Below are 16,743 nucleotides of genomic sequence, written 5' to 3' on the forward strand. Positions count from 1 at the left end.
CGGTTAGTGTCATTTGGTGCCAGTTTGTCTGTTTATGCAACAGTGTCGCGTTCACCTAAAAAAAAAAAAAAAAAGACTGTAGTGGAATAAAATGAAAGAAAGAAGACTCCCTTTTATTAGGATTTCAATTAGAAAATAAATGCCATTGGTGTCTCGGTCCAGTTGTGATGAGGTGTCATTCCTAGTTGTTGTAGTGGACTCTTCTAAGTCTAAAAAGAAGAAGAAGAAAATCCGTATCTTTGCATTTCAGGGATCTTATTTACCTTACAGAACGAACTTCACCGAAACCGACCACTAGAGGGTGCCAGAGTAACAATTCCACTCCGGCAGCAAAATAACAACAATGTGCCAAACTGCAAATATGCGGAAATTCACAGTACCTCGACATATCGTCCAAGCCAGTCAATCAGTCGTGTGACTCGGCTGTACACGCCGGGCTTATTGCGCCGTCCACAACCCTCGCCCCAGCTCACCACCCCCGCCAGCCTCCACTCACCCCGGGCTGTCTCGCACACCAGAGGACCCCCACTGTCGCCCTAAAATCACATTGTCAATACTCATTCGCAATTCTTCTGATTCGTTTTACCTGGCAGGAGTCCACCCCTCCCTTCAAGGAGCCGGCGCAGATCATCCGAGGTGTCACGTGGACGCCGTAGACGCTCGGCTGGCGGCAGATTGACTCGGCGATGACCTTCACCTGAGCTTGCCTGAGCTCATCCGACCCAAAACCTGACCTCGCGAAAACACGCTAACTACAGTTTCCGGTACTTCATCATCAGCTGTCAATCGTGTCAGGCTAACGCACCTCCTTCCTGGACCGACCCCCATCCCGTGATCCAACACGGTGCGCCGTTAAGGAAGGAGTCGTCGGGATGGGGCAAACAAACGGGGCGCACCCCACCTGCAACGTCAAGCGAGACATGACCTGCCTGCCGAAAAATGCTCCTCGTTGTTCTTTTCGTCAAGAATTGTGCCGCGTTCATCAAATCTTACCGTCCATATCGATGTCAACGACGGTGCGCAGGAGGCCGATGTCGTAATCGTTGCTGCGGGTGTCGTAGAGAGGGTGGTGGAGGACCTGGAGGGCTCGGTAGCGTTTCCCCAGGGAGTCGTCGGCGATGCTGACGGTGGAGACCACCGCCAGCCAGTCAGCCACCTCCAGCATGTCATTTCTACAGGAACGATACACAACCGAGTGACAACTTGACATCGGGTTCCTCGGGCACACTTTATCCTGGCTTACTCGACAAAGCAGTGAGCCGCCGTGACGACCCAGCACGGCGAAACGACGGCGCCCCCGCAAACGTGCTTCCCTCTCCAGTGCAAGCTGGCCTGCCAGCGCCACCCGTCCGCCGCCGCCAGCGTACCCCCGACGATGCGCCTGCCGTCGCCGACCACGCCCGGGCATTCTGGGGACGATTCATTGATGATCGTCAATGTGATCTTCGATGAGTTGCCGATTAATCGTGGCAGCTATCAACGGAATCCTAAAATGTTCTTGTACCTGCCGTGATGTTGACGATGTGGCTGCTGACGGGGTTCTTGGACAGGGACGGCTGTTGGGTCGGAGTGCTGCAGTTCCCCTTCACGCCACAAGGAGGCGACGAGGATGGATAAAGTAGAAACTTGACTACGTCGGAGACAGCAGCAGAGAATAAAATGAGACGCAGGGCCGAGCAAACGTGTGTCACGATATCCCATTTTTCACGACATGGTTACCTAAGAGAGCCAAGGCGATGACAAGTTTGACGGCGACGGACACGCTCACGATGAGCAGCAGCTCGCGAGAACAACACGCTTGATGAGTAGCTGCTCATACATACGAAGGAAATCAAAGTCAATCAAAATCTTACATGCAATAATGACACTTTTGGAACAACATTTGGGCCGCCTACCTGGTTCTTCACTCGGGGGCTCTTTGGCGAGCGCGAGGCCTATGGAGCCCTCGTCCACGGGTCGTAAAGTTGGCGGCAGCGGTGACAAGGATGAAGACTGAGGCAGGAGCGTGACCACCGTGGGCGAGACCAAGGAGGAGATGCTCTTCAAGTCAGAAGAAAGCTCTGACGACGACCAGTGCGGTGAACTTCTTGTTTGGACCTTCACGTCCATATTCGGGTTGTCGATTCCTGTTGATCCATCTATTTAGTCAGAGAGGAAGAGCTCCCACCTGATGAGCGAGAGAGAAGGTCAACCTCTTGAATCGAAACACTTCACGGCACTGTGGCTTTCTTCTCGACTCTTCACTAATCCCCCTTTTGTGACCTCCCTCTTCCGTTACGTTCAGGTGTGGTCGGTAACAGATACGCGGCTCTGAAATATGCATGGAGATAATTGTGTGGCTCCGAGTCCCACGTTAACAGCGGCTTGGCTTACGTAAAGGAGGCCACTTCACTAAGTACGCCTGCACCCATCCTTACGTTGAGAAAAGGTCCAAATAGTTTCCGACACTTGAAAGAAAGTGTCACAAAAAATATGTACCGTAATTTTCGGACTATAAGTCGCACCGGAGTATGTCGCACCAGCCATAAAATGCCCCAAAAAAGAGAAAAAAAAACATATTTAAATATTGGATTCGTACACAAAGGAAAATAAGATGACCAAAACCTTTTATTCGTTGTGTTATCTATTTATTTATTATTTATTGTTACTTTTATTTATTGTTTGTGCCTTCTTGTTGTTTACTTGTGTGTCTATCGTGTAATATGTCTTGTCACCGTGGGATAGGGAAAACGTCATTTCGATGTCTTTGTGTGTCTCGGCATGTGAAGATGTTGACAATAAAGCAGACTTTGACTTTTGACTTTGATATATATGTATATAAGTCGCTCCTGAGTATAAGTCGCCCCCCCACCCAAACTATGAAAAAAAAACGCGACTTATAGTCCGGAAATTACGGTATTCAAAGAGACGAAAAATGGAAAACAGTTTCATGTCAAATGAATTATTTTCCTAAAAATGTCTGCCCCAAAAAATATTGGATTCGTACACAAAGGAAAATAAGATGACAAAAATCATTTGGTGCATAATTCGAATCAAATGAATAGATCGTAGCGGTTTGATGACATTACAGTAAATGCACAAACGACATATTGGTTTCTCTTTCCACCAATTGTGGGAAATGTTTGCATGCAAGCATTGTGCAGAGGCCTGCTACTTCCTCTTTCGCTCTTTCGTGGGAGGGTGTTTTCAACCGCGCAAGGAACATCATGCACACTCGAGCCCACGAGAAGCATTCGCTGCTCTCGGCTCCACCACCATGGCGCACCCGCTCCAGGACTACGTGGCATCCCTGGACAGCGCTTGTCTGCCCAGAATCCTCCAGGTCTGCTCGGGGGTCTACTACCAAGGTAGGTTTCGTTTGTGGGGAAATGAACGCTTTCAAGTCTCCTCTCCTATTTTTCTTTTTTTTTCTCATTCTAAGGCTCTGTCTATGAGATTTCTGGCAATGAGGTGTCCTTCTCCACCGGGGACATCATCAAGGTCACCGACATCAAACTCTCATCCGTTTGTTGCGAGGACGTCAGCAACAAGGAGACCTTCGAGCTACCCGCCGACCATGAAGGTGGCAAAAGAAATATATCATAATATAGTCGTAGAAGTAGTCAACGGGTCCATTGTTTTCTCAGGCTTGTTAAAGGTGATCCCAGAGGAGATGGCGTACAGCACAATCGAGGAACTGGTCAAACTCAGGCCCGTGAGCTTAAAAAGGAGTCTCCCCGTCACGTTCACCAGCTCCACCAAGTTGGCGTTGGCCGACGTCACGCTGGGGACAGGCAGCGTCCTGACTTTGCTCGCCGTGGCGGAAAAGGAAGAGCGGTGCCGCTGCCGCATCCAGGCCGGCCCGGGGCAGTCCTCGGCCGAGGTGGACGTGCCGCTGGGGACGCGTGGCCAGTTCTCCGTGCACGAGAACGAAGAACGCTTCACCCCGAGGGACATTGCGATGTCACCGGCGCTGCGCAGCCTACGCTTCCGTTTTGACAACGCCGCCATGTGCCAACGCACGTTGGTCCTCAGCCCCGTCTACCAGATGAGCGCCATCATGAACAGTGAGCAATTTCCCAAAATGTGCAGACTCCTTTATAAGATGATCCAAACTTGTCTTCTCTTTGTGCCTGGCAGTGAGGAAGAACGTTCTGCACTTCCCGTCCACCTTGGCGATGGATGTGGTGGATATCACCGACACGTGCGAGGGCATCAGCTTTATGGTTCCTCTCAGCTTGCAGGAGGTTCACTCCCGGCCCGATCAAACCTTCCCCGTGGTGGTGGAGGTTGCGGAGGTTCCTGAGACCTGCTCAATGTTCAAGTGCGATTGGCTGCCGCGGCTCCGGACGGGGATCCAGGTGATCTTCCACGGAAAGACAACCTCGCCCATGACTATCATGTCCAGCGTGACCAAGTGCAAGGCGCAGCAGTACTTCATGGTATCCGAGCAGTACGCGGGCCGCTTCCGCAGACGTCCCCGGGGCTTCGACTCTGTGTACGAGCTGTACGTGGCGGCCGCCCAAACTCCGGGATTCAAAGTGTCCGCCACGAGAAACTGCGAGGAAGTGGAAGAGGAAGGCTTTCCCGGGATCTCCATCGGCGAGCGACTCGAAGTCATCGGATGCCAGAACGTCCAAGTCCTGGGCGGCCAGGTGGACGCCGTCGTTTGCCAGCACCTTGGCGAGGTGGACGACGACGACGAAGACGATGACCAAGATGGGAAGACGGAGAACGTCATTCATCTGCCTTTGCATATGCAAGGCCATTTTGTGGAACTGCTGAGCGACAAAAAGAAGTACACGCTCAATCAGCTGGGCAAGAAGCCTCCTCTGGATGTGAAAGCTGTGACCCCGGACCCGGGGCTGGAGAAAGACCCTCTCGTTGACTTTTCCTGCCTCCGAATAGAAGGGGCCACCCTGGAGCCCACCATCCGGGCCAGCTTCCTGCACACACCCAACATCTGCTTTGAGATCCCAACCGAGAGACTCAGCATGAGCGTGTTCTGCACCCAGCAGCCGCTCCCGTGGCCCCCAAACCAGGTCCCTGAATGCAGCGTGGAATGTGTCACAGAGGTGACGGACAAGTTCTTGCACCAGTTTCTAAAGGAGATCCATCCCGTTACCAGTCCTCCTCCTAGACCCCCAAAAAGGAATCTATCGGTGACGAAAGCAAACAAAAGCGTCCTGACCAAAACCTTTGATGACATGACCATCAGAAGTAGAAGGGCTTCCTCGCCGTTGCCAGCTATTGTAAGTGGCAAGTTATTTAAAAAAGGAAAAAATAAATTATATATATATATAAAATACAAAAGATTATAAAAAGTGCTTTGCAGACACATAAGTTGACACCTTATCGGACTAGCACATCTCTCAGCTAGTACCACCGTCACACATTGAAAAGCCACAAAGTTCCTCTTTTTTTCTTCCCAGCCGGCAAGCGCGCGCTATCGGCCGCTACCATCTGCACCACGTACGCTGTCAACCATCTCGGTTCCCAACGCCGTGCCCAACCCTTACGTCGGCGAGAGACACAACTTCCAAAGTGAGCCCCAAAAATACACACATACACACACACTGTCCTATTTTGTACACACAATAAATGAAAACAAACACTTCAAATAAAATCTAAGTTCAAATGTATAAAAGTTAAATATAACTGTACCTAAATTTGCTGTACTAGATTACAAAAAACACAGTTTGTACATTTAATTTGTAGCCTTAGTCATGGCACATGACCCACGAGTACCCCGGCAACTATTAACGATGCTAATTTTGTGAGCTTGAATGTTGTTTTGCTTGTGTCCCCTTAGATCCGGTATGCGAAGAGAATAGCTCCGACTACGAGAATCAGGACGACGTGCTCGCAGTGACGCTGAAGAAAGCTCAAGAGAATGTGATGTTCTACTAAAGTGGATTTAATAGTGTCGCTACTTTTGGTATGCACAACATGACCACTAGGGGCAGTGTCATCCGTATTACTCCTATATGTTGATGAAATCAAATAGCTGTAATACAATTGAATACCGTTTCTGTTCAAATATATTGTTTAAAAATTTAATGACCACAATATTGATGGCAGTTTTATTAGTTCCTAACTACCAAACTAACTGACAATATTTATTTGCAGAAAAGGTCATCAAAATATCTTCAATACCCCTTGATTTGTGAATCAATAAAACCGGTCATGAGCTGAGAACAATGGTATTTTATTTAAGGTCACGCAAGATGTTTACTTAGGGAAGGAAGTTTTTACAATTACAAATTGCGTGGAAAGTACTAAAGGTCACAATCGGTTGACTTGTAGTGGTCTTCGTCGATGGTGGAGAAGATGTGACCCTCATTGCTCAAAAACTCCACAACTTGCCTGCGGGAAGATCATTAAGTGTCGATGAATTCGTTTCAAATTGCGAAGTCGTGGGAAAACTTCAGTGCAATTTGATTTGGTCAGAAACATTTCTTAGAATTAGTGTCTAAGAATAGGAAATTTGCTTGCGGCAGTCACGCTTCATGAACTTCCCATAAAGCGTGACTGCCGCAGGCAAATTTTCAAGTCAAGTGTGACGTTGCTGCGGCTGACTTCTGCAAACTGAAAACATCCTTTCGTTATTGATTAACTCGTTAATATGTCAGTTGAAATATTTGGGTTTTTTCCTCCCAGGGCAAGCTTGTTGAATAGGAGGACAGAAAACAAATTTGAATAAATGTAACAAGAGCAAATAAAATGCCCCACCCCTTCAAATTTGCTGTATATCTTTAGAAAAACAAATCATCTGAAAGCCAGTACTGTTTTAAGTTTGAACTATTAAAAGTATTTTGGCGTTATAGTCTGTGCTGTATTTACAACTGCTACTTTAAATGGTGGTGAAAAAAATTATAATCATTTTGACGCGTCATAGGTCTGTTTCAAAGTCTCTTACTTGATGGCCGTTATGCTGATGTTGGGCAGTCTGGTCTTCAAGTCATGAAGACCGATGCCTTGTGGATCCGGACAGCCTTTGATCAGACTCAGCACCTAGAAAGGAAAGTTGAACACGTCAGGCGGCGTCACGCCCGGCCGGGCCGGGTGAGGTCATTGCTTACCTGGTTCTGATTGCTGTTCAAGCCATTGTTGACCGTGTCGCGTGCACCCGCGTAGCCCGCGACCATGTTACCGCTAGCGTGGCTCTGCGGCATGGACGATGGGTAACTTGTTCCGAAAGCGGCCTGGACCCAAAAACAAAAACCCTTAAAATCCGTAACAATGCTGCCAATATTTCTTTTTTGTTCTTAACCAGTTAGCAATGCAGCTAGCACCATTAGCATGTACTGTTGAGCAAAAATTAGCATTAGCATTGAATTGCGACAATGTTAGCAAGAGAATGGTCGGTTTTATTCTGCAAAGAGCTTTTAGCATTGCTCAAGCCTTTTTTTTTTGTGTGAAGTTCCCTCACCGAGGTTTGCGGCTTGCTGAGCGCCATGTGCGCCTGGACCACTTCCAGCATGTGTGACGTGATCTCGTTCATGTCCTCCAGCGGCCTGACGCGAAACGCCACCACCGACTTGTGATTCTGCATGTACACGCACACACAGTTACACTTTGCCCCTTTTTCCATCAAGGGACGTCATTGCGGTGGTGGCTTTGTTTATTGCTTTGTGTAAAAACTTTTTGACGACATGCACGCTTCACTCATGTTTTTTTTTTTTTTAATATGAAGTGTTCATTTATTGGACTATTTTAAGTTACTCCTGCTACAAAAGAATACATTTAGCATAAGCCCTGCACAAGAGAAAAAAAAAAATCAAAACACTAAATGCGAGCCCAACACACGTGTACTTTCACTGTGCAGGAAACTGATGGTGGTTTGCTGCCACCATTTGGTGGCCAAGTGGCAGAAGATGGAAAAACTGCTGATCAAGAAGATGGAAAAACTGCTGATCACGAGATAAACTTTTTTTTTCCCGTGTATGTAAGGCTCAACTTTCAATAAAACTTGTGTTGAACTCCACAAATTGGACCACAATTGGCTATGCTTGGTCACGTAGCTTCTACTAGTAATGGAGCCTTACCTGAAAGGAGCGCATGTTTCCCGAGACTTTGACGTAGGTGCCGGGAGGTAGCACGGTGCTGTCCGCGCTGGGGTCCTTGAACCGGAGACAGAACTTAACAAGCTGCTTGACGACCAACACCTTTTCCACAACATCACATTTGCGCGCTTTTGAGAAATATTCATACCTCCAAGTCCACCCACATCTTCACATCCATGGGGGCACACGTCATGTCGTCCACCATGTATTGGATGGCAGTCAGGGTTTTGTCAGTACTTCGAATGATTCCCACAAGGGTTACCTGCATTAGCAAACATTTGTTTTCATATTCCAGGGAAAGATCAAACGAAAAAGGTGCCACCTCACCTGGGTCACTTCTACTTCGCCAATTTTGAAGGACTCGTCCGAGTTGGAGGCGGACATAAGCTGGGACACGGTGCAGGGGATGATCTGTGAGCTTCTGGTTCTCTACGACATGCACACACAGACACAAAGTTTAATAACAGCCATGGCAACCAACATTAACAGAACATCAGTGCTGCAAAAATTTTTTTAATTTACAGCACATTTATTTTACAGCACATTTGCAACGTTAATGCAAAAATGTAGACAAAAATATCAGTCTTTTGACAGCGATTGTTTTGTAGAAGTCACCTTGTAAAATATGACTAGCGTTAAAGTCTTATTAAATGAATGCAATTTGTTCTACTTAATCAGGTCTCAATTTCCAGTTTGTACATTCGTTCCAAATTTCCCTAACGTACCTTTTTCTCTCCCTGGGACATGGAGGGTGACGCAAAGCCGCCGGGCGACTGAGTGTAGCCCCCAACCATACTCGACTCACTGTAGCCTCCTAAAAACAACAGAAAAAACAATGTCATCATCCATTTTAGGACGTTTACGTTCTTGTGAGCATGTTCGGCTCGGCTAATTCAAGACGCCACAAAAGGTCAAATGGCTGATTTTCGTTAGCCATAGGCTAAAAACTTTGCGTTTCGAGTAAACGTCCGGGCGTCACACTCACCCTGGTTCCACATTTTATGCGAATGGGGGTCGTGAATAGACTTTTATGAAATGGAAACAATAGTTACAAAGGACGCAAATAATTCAGCTTTCTTCCTGGAGTACTCTGGCGCGTGAGCGATTCAACACAGCACGCATGCGTCATGTACTTTTCCCGCGAAGCTATAAATCTTCGATAGTCGCGCCCTCATCTCACGTCTGTCAGACTTTTCAACGTTCTTTCAAAGGATAACAAAAATCCGGAGATATATTCGAGCAAAAAAGTCACGTTTTCTGACAAATTTAACCTTTTGTTTTTGTAAAGGAAAATGTACTTCAGGAGAAAACATAAAACAAAGTGCCTGACAGTCAAATTCAGGGGGAATTTCAATACTTCCGTTTGTCTGCTTTGTATCGTTTCCGTTTGTCTACTTTGTATCGTTTCCGTTTGTCTGCTTTGTATCGTTTCCGTTTGTCTGCTTTGCCTTCACCGGAAGTGACGGGTTTTTTTTTTAAACCATGAAAATGTAAACGAAAAAAAAAAAAGCAACCGTCTTATATTAAGATTTAAACTCAAGACGTCACAAAAATATCACAAGATGAATCACTCTTTTGAAACGTTATTGTAAGGTTAATTTTATTTTTTTATTTATTATTTTATGTTTAACAATTAAAATCAACTTTAGATGGCACTGATAAATCTCTTGCAACAAAACGTGTTTTTTGTTATTAAAATCTTGATTGCACAAAATCAATTGAATGAATTTAGGATAACATGATTTGAATACAGCAATTCGGTATTGCTGTATTCAAATCATGTTATACTGGTCAAATTTGTAACTTTTATTCAAACTTCCAGTTTATTTGTTACTGGTCAAATGTATGTTTTTCTTTTGTTACTTTTCTCTTCACGGTGGTATATAGCGAGCGATATACCATTGGAGTCCTCCAGACTGAAGGTAGTGAAACCTTGGTTGTAATCAGGACGGGACTCAATAAGCAGAATCGCTTCCTCCCACTTCCCTTTTTGACAAGCCATTTCAAATAAACGTGAAATGAATCTCTAATCATAATGCTCTTTATGTATTTGCTGAACTAAACATATCAAATCCATTTGACAACTCATCTATTGGAAATAATGACACTTCCAGTTCGCTCGAGAAATGATACCCAGTTGCCAAGCGACTAAGTAACGCAACGTGCAGAAGTAACATGAAAATGGACACCTTGTGGTTTCCCAGCTTGGTGAAATATTGACTAATATGTATTACCGTAAGCAATAAACGCGTGACATCATATCGCTCTCTGGCCGGCCTCTCCTATGCAAAGTGAACTTGGCAGGCACATTTGTGTGTGTGTCTGCTTCCTTTCAACATGTCAGCAGAAAAGTTGCTGCTATGTTGCCTGCTTTTTCAAGGCTCCTTTGCACTGTCAGGTGAGTCAATCCTTTTATCGATATTTCTGAGTGTGGAAATCAAAAGTATTAGTGGATCAATTGGTATGTATTAGGGAATTTTTGGCACATCACTGATCTCCACTGGGATGCGTCCTACGACTGGAACAAGGAGCCCGCAAAAGTGTGTGACTCAAGCGGATCCAATCCAGCAGAGCAGGCAGGTCCGTTCGGCAACCACGCCTGCGACTCCCCCTGGACCCTCATCAACTCCTCCATTTACGCCATGAAGGATATTCTGCCCGACCCAGATTTCATTGTGTGGACAGGGTAGGTGGTCGGTGACAATGTAGCTTTGGTAAACTGGGTTTCATTTGGTCCTTTTTATTTAGCTCTCAAATTCAATTGGTTTTCGGAGAAATTTTGCAATTTATTTTTTATTTTTATTAGAACATGTTTAGTTATTTTGCTTTTTCTATTTCGAGGCAGAAAACAAGCCTCTAATAATTATTGTTGTATTTTTAAGAGTATTTAGTTTTCAGAGTGGATTTGGACGAGTACTTATTCTTTTTTTACTTTGAACAAATGCTCGGGTCAATGAATAGAGCCCGGGTTTCCAAGCAAACATGGTGAATTGGCATTGAGGTGTTCTGCTGTCAGTTCCGGGTTCTTAACATCGTATGCTCTTGACGCAGAGACGACACGCCGCACGTTCCCAACGAGAACCTGGGCGAGGACGCCGTTCTGCGCATCATCGGCAACCTCACCCAAATCCTCCAAAAGGTTTTTCCAGGTACGTCCGGCTCCAAGTGTGAAAAAGGGGAAGTCGGCAGTGCGCTTTTAATGAGGAGTCATAAACGTTGTGTTGTTTGCCATCTGTGGAGAAACCAAGGTGTACTCTGCCCTGGGTAACCATGACTACCACCCCAAGAGCCAGCTTCCCAGTGGTTACAACAACATCTACAACCAAACAGCCCAAATGTGGGAGCGCTGGTTGGAGCCAGCGTCCCAGGAAACCTTCAAAAGAGGTCCTCCTTCTTCTTCTTCAACATTGAGTATCTGACTTAACTCATTCAGTGCCATTGACGGATATAGTCGTCAAAGATGAACTGGGTTGGCAGTGAAGGAGTTAAAACTCTGTCTTTTCGATGTGTTTTCATATGCCTTAAGTCGAGTTGATTTCAACGGCAGCCAAATTCGAATCATTTATTTCGAAATCGACAATAACGCCGGGTTTCATCCGAGCAATGACTTGACAACCTCCAAATGTTGCCCATCTTCCATTGCAGGCGGCTACTACACAGAAAGACTTTTGAATCGGCCAGGTTTCAGGATGTTGGTGCTCAACACAAATCTCTACTACGACCGCAACATGGTCACCCAGAACGATGCCGATCCGGCCAACCAGTTCGCCTGGGCCGACGGCGTTCTCGCAAAGGCGGCCGGCGACAAAGAGAAGGCAAAGTCCAAGAACGGGACCAAAATGGACAAACGGGCATTTCTCACCAATCTCTTTACCGCGTGCTTGTCGTGCAGGTGTACATCATCGGCCACGTCCCTCCGGGGATGTTTGAGAAGAAGAGGCGCACGCCTTGGTACAGGCCGCAGTTCAACAAGCGCTACCTGGAACTGATTCAGAAGCACCACGCAGTCATTAAGGGACAGTTCTTTGGCCACCACCACACCGACGCCTTCCGCATGTTCTACGACAACAAAGGTCGTGTGAATTGTACTCTGTGGTTTGGGTGGATGAAACCAATTCTGATGTGTCCTTTTCCCTGCAGACTCCCCCATCAGCACCGTGTTCGTCAGCCCGGGGGTGACGCCGTGGAAGACCACACTTCCCGAAGTCAAGAACGGTGCCAACAATCCTGGCATTCGCATCTTCGAATACAACGGCACAACGCTTGTGGTTCAAGTACGGAGGGCAGAACACTTAAACTGTAAATTGCACCCCCTGACGGGCTGTTACTGTACTGCATGTTCGACATTTTTTTTTTTTTTTTTGTCTTTAGGACGTGGTGACGTACTATCTGAACTTGACGCGCGCCAACAAGGGCCAGGACCGCTGGGAGAAGGAGTACCGGCTGACCGAGAGCTTCCAGGTGGCCGACGCCTCTCCGGCCTCCATGCACAAGGTCCTGGAGAGCATCTCCAAAGACCACTGCAGCCTGCAGCGGTACTACCGCTTCAACTCGGTCAACTTTGACCTGAGCGAGTGCGACAAGGGATGCCGCGCGGATCACGTGTGCGCCGCGCGCGAGGTCGACTACCAAAGGTACGAGCGCTGCGTGGCCACGGAGGCGGCGGCTGGCAGCCTCGGGGGAGCCCCGCTGAGCGTCGTGGGCGCGGCCGCCGGCGTCGTCCTGTTGCTTTTTGCTCTGCAGTAGTTGGCCATTTGCACGGATAGGAATATCCTCCTAATAATCACAAATGGAAATGATTTTGTTGTAGGTAGCCGTGTGTGTCTTGTTGGCACTTTGAACCGAATCTAAAAACATTGATCCCACAGCAGAGTAAGACATGGACTACCGTAATGTTCACCCCATTTCCTTTTCCATTATCTCAGTTATTTATTTTATACTTCCACTTGTATTTCACTTAAGTTGTACAGGTCATGAAGGGTTGCTTTCATTGTTTGTCCATATGGAAAAGTGAAAAGTTGAAATGGGGTGTGTAGACTTTGTTTATCCACTCCCTTCAAACACACACTGTAGCCTTTCAATTGACAAAGCTTTGGATTTTAATGTGATCTAAAAATCTGCCAAGTAGATACGACAATTGTAAACATAAAGCAGGAACATTTAGCTTCTCATCACCTGTATGGCTTTCATAGATTTAGTTCATTCCTCGTTTCTACAAAATATACTACTCTTTGTTTGCCGCTTAAAAATGAAATAAACAGTATCAGTCTTTATGTTGATTATATGGCCTACGATAAAGCCGGAATGAGTCCATCCTGGACGCACGCCTCTTAAGTATCAATAAATGGCTCATAAAAGAAGATTGTGCAATGGTGAACTTTCAACCTGACATGGTGACTCTTCATCACGTGATCAGGATCTGCTTGGCCGAGGTGAAAGGCTGCATGGCGGCGTCCAGAGCTTGGCGGTAGTCACCCAGGGCCACCTCGGCACAGGCGGGAGCGCTCAGCTTTCCCTGGCGGACCAGGGAGCACAGCTCGTCCAGCATGCTTCTGAACGCTCCTGGATCCGCAAACAACGGAGCATTTTAGTCCGATCAAACCTCATTTGATATGCGCGCCATCCCAATATGACATTTATAATGCGACATAAACTCAATTTTCCATAATCGGTCAAGGGTACGCAGGTACTTGTGCCACCTCACCAATTGAGTGTTGTCTCTTCCACTGCGTCACCCAGAAGCCGCACACTTTCACGTCCTTGAAAATAAGAGCACTCTAGGAAAGCAGATAGTTATAACATGAGGAAAAAAAATCATTTGGCTAGGAGTTAAATGATCAAGGTGATAATGCGGCGTACCACAGGGACAGTCACGGGCTGTTTGGACATCCCTCCGTAGGTCACCATGGACCCTCCAATCCTGCCGTCAACACGCTTGTGTTACAAAACAACTGTTTTTTCCTTTTTTTTTTTTTTTTAGACTGAGCAGCGTGCTCACCGGAGATGACGAAGCAGTTCGATGGCACTCTTCCCTCCAACCGCATTCAAAGCCAGTTTGGGCTTTGGACACATCTGCAAAGAAAGACCCCAAATTATTCAGTTGGTAGCTTTCCCGGGTGCCCAGTTGTCACACCGGCCGGCGCTAGCGTCAACGAACGGATGGACTGTTTTGACAAGACGCGCCTTGAAGAGTTCCTTCATCTCGGGCCGTCTCAGTGCGTCCTCCTTGATCACGTGACTCGCTCCCAGCGCTTTCAGCCTATCACTGAGCTGGGTGAACTCTGGCCTTTGTAAAGAAAGAAAAGTACACAGGTGTCAACTTGAGTCACAGCATGAAGCCTCACATATCTTTAGAAATTATATTTGAGTCAGCATAGTAGGCCTGGGCAGTTAGTAAACACATCATGATGATTCCCATTCAACCTGTCTCGGAGGACGTTGATGGTTTTTATCCCCCTCGCCGCTGCAATCTGAATGAGCGCCTGTCCCACGCCACTGTTGGCTGCATTCTGGATCACCGAATCACCTGCAAAGTCAACCGCTGTCAAGTCAACCTATCTGGGATGTTTGGTTTTAGCATTTAGTACATTTTAAATATTGTCTTTTTCCAGGATGAAATGAAGTGCTGTTTTTTACCTGGCTCCAGGTGCTCAAAATCAGCCAGCATCCTGAAAGCAGTGCAGGGGTTCACCCCGAGTGTGGCGGCCGCCATCAGGGGGATGTCTCCAGGCACCGAGATCACGTCTTCTTCGTCCAACACAGCCGCCGTCCTCCACGTGCCTGTCGACGGAAACCCGGAAGCTGCAAACGGGTCACTCGCGTACGCCAGCTAGGTGCCACAAGTGTTCATTTACCCAATCCGGCATCTCTTGGGATGACCCAGTCTCCTTTTTGCAGAGACGTGACCTGGCCGCCCACCTCCACCACCTGGGCCACGCCCTCATTGCCACCGATGGCTGGGAGGTCGGGCAGAATGGCATACGTCCCTGAAAAAAAACAAACGTGATAATGTGGTGTCAAGCAACTATTTGAGGGGAGGAGCTCCATTTAGAGTGTTGTGAAAAGGGTGGGTTCACTGTCAAAATTCTTGAGCTTCAACAATTTTTGGTACCTTGGATCATGTTGATGTCAGATGGGTTGATGGGAGCGGCCAGGATTTTAACCAGAACATCTTTTGGACCCAGTGGGCGAAGGTCTACATTCTGCAACCTAATGGACATAGTCTTCACATTATCCTCAAAAGTTGGCACAGGATTGTAAAAACAATGTGCTGTGTTTCCTGAAATTAGTCAGTGGTCTTAATTGGTCCTACTAGCGAGACGCAGGCTTCCATTAGTAAAACATGAAATACAATCAAACAAATTAGAATAACATTACATAAACATATAAAAACGCCAAACTCATTTGAGCCAGTAATGAAGACAAAAAAGCACATTGTTTTGAAATCCTTACTGTACGACATGGGCAGGATCTCCGTGGTTTGTGTACACCAGAGCTTTGCAGCGGCTCAGGTGGCGGATGTTCTTATCAGCTTGAGCTGCTCCTCGGCGACGTTTGTCAAAAGCGGCGGCCAACAAGCTTCTTCTACAAAGTAAAACGTTTGTATAACAGCCGGTGCCAAGTTGTGGCCACATTGTGACGTGAAAACGGACACAATATTCGGCGAGGGCTAGTTTAGCTAATCTTGCCGGACGGGGGCGGCCATGTTGGAATGACGTAATAAGTATGTCAATAAAAAACAGCGCCCCCAAGTGGACAGAGTTTATATGTCGGAGCGGATTTTTTTTTTTTTCTTTAAAACCACTTGACACCGAAAGTATAACTGCTACTTTATCATTATTTTTTACGTTTTAATCATTCTTACTAATATTGGAAAACACAAGTTAGTGTTTTGACATGCCGACTAGAATATATCGATTTAATTTGTGATTTGGAAAATATTTGACTAAATATTAAATGATCACTCCTGACATTATAAACCAGCATTATCATACAGCTTATTGTAAAGTCAGCATTTTGGATATAACTAATTCACATTCTGTACCAAAAGAAGTGTCCAGTGAGTGCTTGAGCAGAAAACATGAGTATTGTCATATTTATTTTGAAATGGAGAAGGATCTTTACATATCAAAACATCATGGCAGTAAACACTACACACTGCTCATCTTGGACAAAAACTAGCCTGAGATCAAGATCATTGTTTCCATGGCAGTAAACATTGATTACATTCATCAGTAACAAATGCACATTCTTTGGTACCCTTTGGGTGGAAATTATCTCGAGCCATTCAATTGATAAGATACATCACGAACAAAAAAAAACAAAAATGGCTGATGGTCACAAACAAAGAGTTACCCTGAGCATTTTGCAGCTTATCCAAGTTGGGGAGGTAGGACCTTTTTATTTATTTTTTTATCAGTTACTTTGAGGTTTTGTTTGCTTGTAGGTTCCCCTTCACTCGGATCCAATCTGAACAAGTGCGAGTGTGTCATTAGCACTGATAGTCTAGAACAAGCCACATTTTGAAAGGATGATTTCACTATTAAAGCCCCCCCCCCATCACCACCCCTTCATATATAATATTCAACTACATCACCATCTTCGACCATTCCACGACAAATAACGGCGGCGCGTGTACAACATTCGGCGTGCGCTCGTCGACTCCTTTCTAACCCGTCCGAACTATTCCCTGAGTTTT

General features: G+C 46.4%; 5 protein-coding genes across 7 annotated transcripts; 2 read left to right on the forward strand and 3 right to left on the reverse strand.

Annotated features, from left to right (window-relative positions):
• Positions 1-82: 82 nt before the first annotated feature.
• On the reverse strand, positions 83-3,231 carry LOC133161221 (transmembrane protease serine 3-like). Of its 2 annotated transcripts, XM_061289561.1 has the most exons (9): positions 1,896-3,231; positions 1,720-1,809; positions 1,505-1,630; positions 1,244-1,409; positions 994-1,172; positions 806-901; positions 587-729; positions 381-536; positions 83-209 (listed from the first exon to the last, which is right to left on the reverse strand). In XM_061289561.1, the coding sequence occupies exons 1-9, from the start codon at positions 2,107-2,109 to the stop codon at positions 204-206; spliced, it is 1,176 nt and encodes a 391-aa protein (XP_061145545.1). In that variant the 5' UTR covers positions 2,110-3,231; the 3' UTR covers positions 83-203. The 2 variants fall into 2 exon arrangements, with proteins under 2 accessions (XP_061145545.1, XP_061145544.1); XM_061289560.1 differs by having other exon boundaries at positions 83-536.
• Positions 3,213-7,947, forward strand: themis2 (thymocyte selection associated family member 2). 2 transcript variants are annotated; one of them, XM_061289543.1, is made up of 7 exons: positions 3,213-3,347; positions 3,422-3,562; positions 3,627-4,046; positions 4,120-5,231; positions 5,412-5,523; positions 5,792-5,917; positions 7,808-7,947. In XM_061289543.1, the coding sequence occupies exons 1-6, from the start codon at positions 3,257-3,259 to the stop codon at positions 5,887-5,889; spliced, it is 1,974 nt and encodes a 657-aa protein (XP_061145527.1). In that variant the 5' UTR covers positions 3,213-3,256; the 3' UTR covers positions 5,890-5,917; positions 7,808-7,947. The 2 variants fall into 2 exon arrangements, with proteins under 2 accessions (XP_061145527.1, XP_061145526.1); XM_061289542.1 differs by lacking the exon at positions 7,808-7,947 and having other exon boundaries at positions 5,792-6,180.
• rpa2 (replication protein A2) lies at positions 6,172-9,191 on the reverse strand. Its single transcript, XM_061289570.1, has 9 exons — positions 9,031-9,191; positions 8,771-8,859; positions 8,373-8,474; positions 8,194-8,307; positions 8,028-8,102; positions 7,412-7,528; positions 7,062-7,184; positions 6,899-6,993; positions 6,172-6,345 (listed from the first exon to the last, which is right to left on the reverse strand). The coding sequence occupies exons 1-9, from the start codon at positions 9,041-9,043 to the stop codon at positions 6,258-6,260; spliced, it is 816 nt and encodes a 271-aa protein (XP_061145554.1). The 5' UTR covers positions 9,044-9,191; the 3' UTR covers positions 6,172-6,257.
• Positions 9,192-10,285: 1,094 nt separating this feature from the next.
• On the forward strand, positions 10,286-13,318 carry smpdl3b (sphingomyelin phosphodiesterase acid like 3B). Its single transcript, XM_061289554.1, has 8 exons — positions 10,286-10,443; positions 10,518-10,731; positions 11,097-11,194; positions 11,286-11,429; positions 11,691-11,860; positions 11,938-12,118; positions 12,186-12,319; positions 12,417-13,318. Exons 1-8 carry the CDS (start codon positions 10,383-10,385, stop codon positions 12,789-12,791), a joined length of 1,377 nt encoding a protein of 458 aa, XP_061145538.1. The 5' UTR covers positions 10,286-10,382; the 3' UTR covers positions 12,792-13,318.
• mecr (mitochondrial trans-2-enoyl-CoA reductase) lies at positions 13,121-15,767 on the reverse strand. Its single transcript, XM_061289562.1, has 10 exons — positions 15,498-15,767; positions 15,157-15,254; positions 14,900-15,031; positions 14,682-14,825; positions 14,469-14,571; positions 14,229-14,331; positions 14,044-14,117; positions 13,905-13,965; positions 13,750-13,822; positions 13,121-13,607 (listed from the first exon to the last, which is right to left on the reverse strand). The coding sequence occupies exons 1-10, from the start codon at positions 15,677-15,679 to the stop codon at positions 13,450-13,452; spliced, it is 1,128 nt and encodes a 375-aa protein (XP_061145546.1). The 5' UTR covers positions 15,680-15,767; the 3' UTR covers positions 13,121-13,449.
• Between the last annotated feature and the right edge of the window lie 976 nt (positions 15,768-16,743).

The sequence above is a fragment of the Syngnathus typhle genome, linkage group LG10 (assembly GCF_033458585.1).
Source record: "Syngnathus typhle isolate RoL2023-S1 ecotype Sweden linkage group LG10, RoL_Styp_1.0, whole genome shotgun sequence".
Lineage (NCBI taxonomy): Eukaryota > Metazoa > Chordata > Actinopteri > Syngnathiformes > Syngnathidae > Syngnathus > Syngnathus typhle.

Bases quoted from the DNA above. Each gene is read 5' to 3' on its own strand.
- LOC133161221 (XM_061289560.1), bottom strand. From the start codon at position 2,109: ATGGACGTGAAGGTCCAAACAAGAAGTTCACCGCACTGGTCGTCGTCA. The intron at 902-993 runs GTAAGATTTGAT...TTGACGTTGCAG, and splicing joins CGTTGACATCGATATGGACG to GTGGGGTGCGCCCCGTTTGT. The intron at 537-586 runs GTAAAACGAATC...ATGTGATTTTAG, and splicing joins GAGGGGTGGACTCCTGCCAG to GGCGACAGTGGGGGTCCTCT.
- themis2 (XM_061289543.1), top strand. From the start codon at position 3,257: ATGGCGCACCCGCTCCAGGACTACGTGGCATCCCTGGACAGCGCTTGT. The intron at 3,563-3,626 runs GTGGCAAAAGAA...TTGTTTTCTCAG, and splicing joins GCTACCCGCCGACCATGAAG to GCTTGTTAAAGGTGATCCCA. The intron at 5,524-5,791 runs GTGAGCCCCAAA...GTGTCCCCTTAG, and splicing joins CGAGAGACACAACTTCCAAA to ATCCGGTATGCGAAGAGAAT.
- rpa2 (XM_061289570.1), bottom strand. The intron at 8,103-8,193 runs GTATGAATATTT...CTCCGGTTCAAG, and splicing joins AGATGTGGGTGGACTTGGAG to GACCCCAGCGCGGACAGCAC. The intron at 7,185-7,411 runs GTGAGGGAACTT...TTTTGGGTCCAG, and splicing joins TCAGCAAGCCGCAAACCTCG to GCCGCTTTCGGAACAAGTTA.
- smpdl3b (XM_061289554.1), top strand. From the start codon at position 10,383: ATGTCAGCAGAAAAGTTGCTGCTATGTTGCCTGCTTTTTCAAGGCTCC. The intron at 10,732-11,096 runs GTAGGTGGTCGG...CTCTTGACGCAG, and splicing joins GATTTCATTGTGTGGACAGG to AGACGACACGCCGCACGTTC. The intron at 12,320-12,416 runs GTACGGAGGGCA...TTTTGTCTTTAG, and splicing joins GCACAACGCTTGTGGTTCAA to GACGTGGTGACGTACTATCT.
- mecr (XM_061289562.1), bottom strand. From the start codon at position 15,679: ATGTGGCCACAACTTGGCACCGGCTGTTATACAAACGTTTTACTTTGT. The intron at 14,826-14,899 runs GTAAATGAACAC...TTCCGTCGACAG, and splicing joins CCCAAGAGATGCCGGATTGG to GCACGTGGAGGACGGCGGCT. The intron at 13,966-14,043 runs GTGAGCACGCTG...TGTTGACGGCAG, and splicing joins GAACTGCTTCGTCATCTCCG to GATTGGAGGGTCCATGGTGA.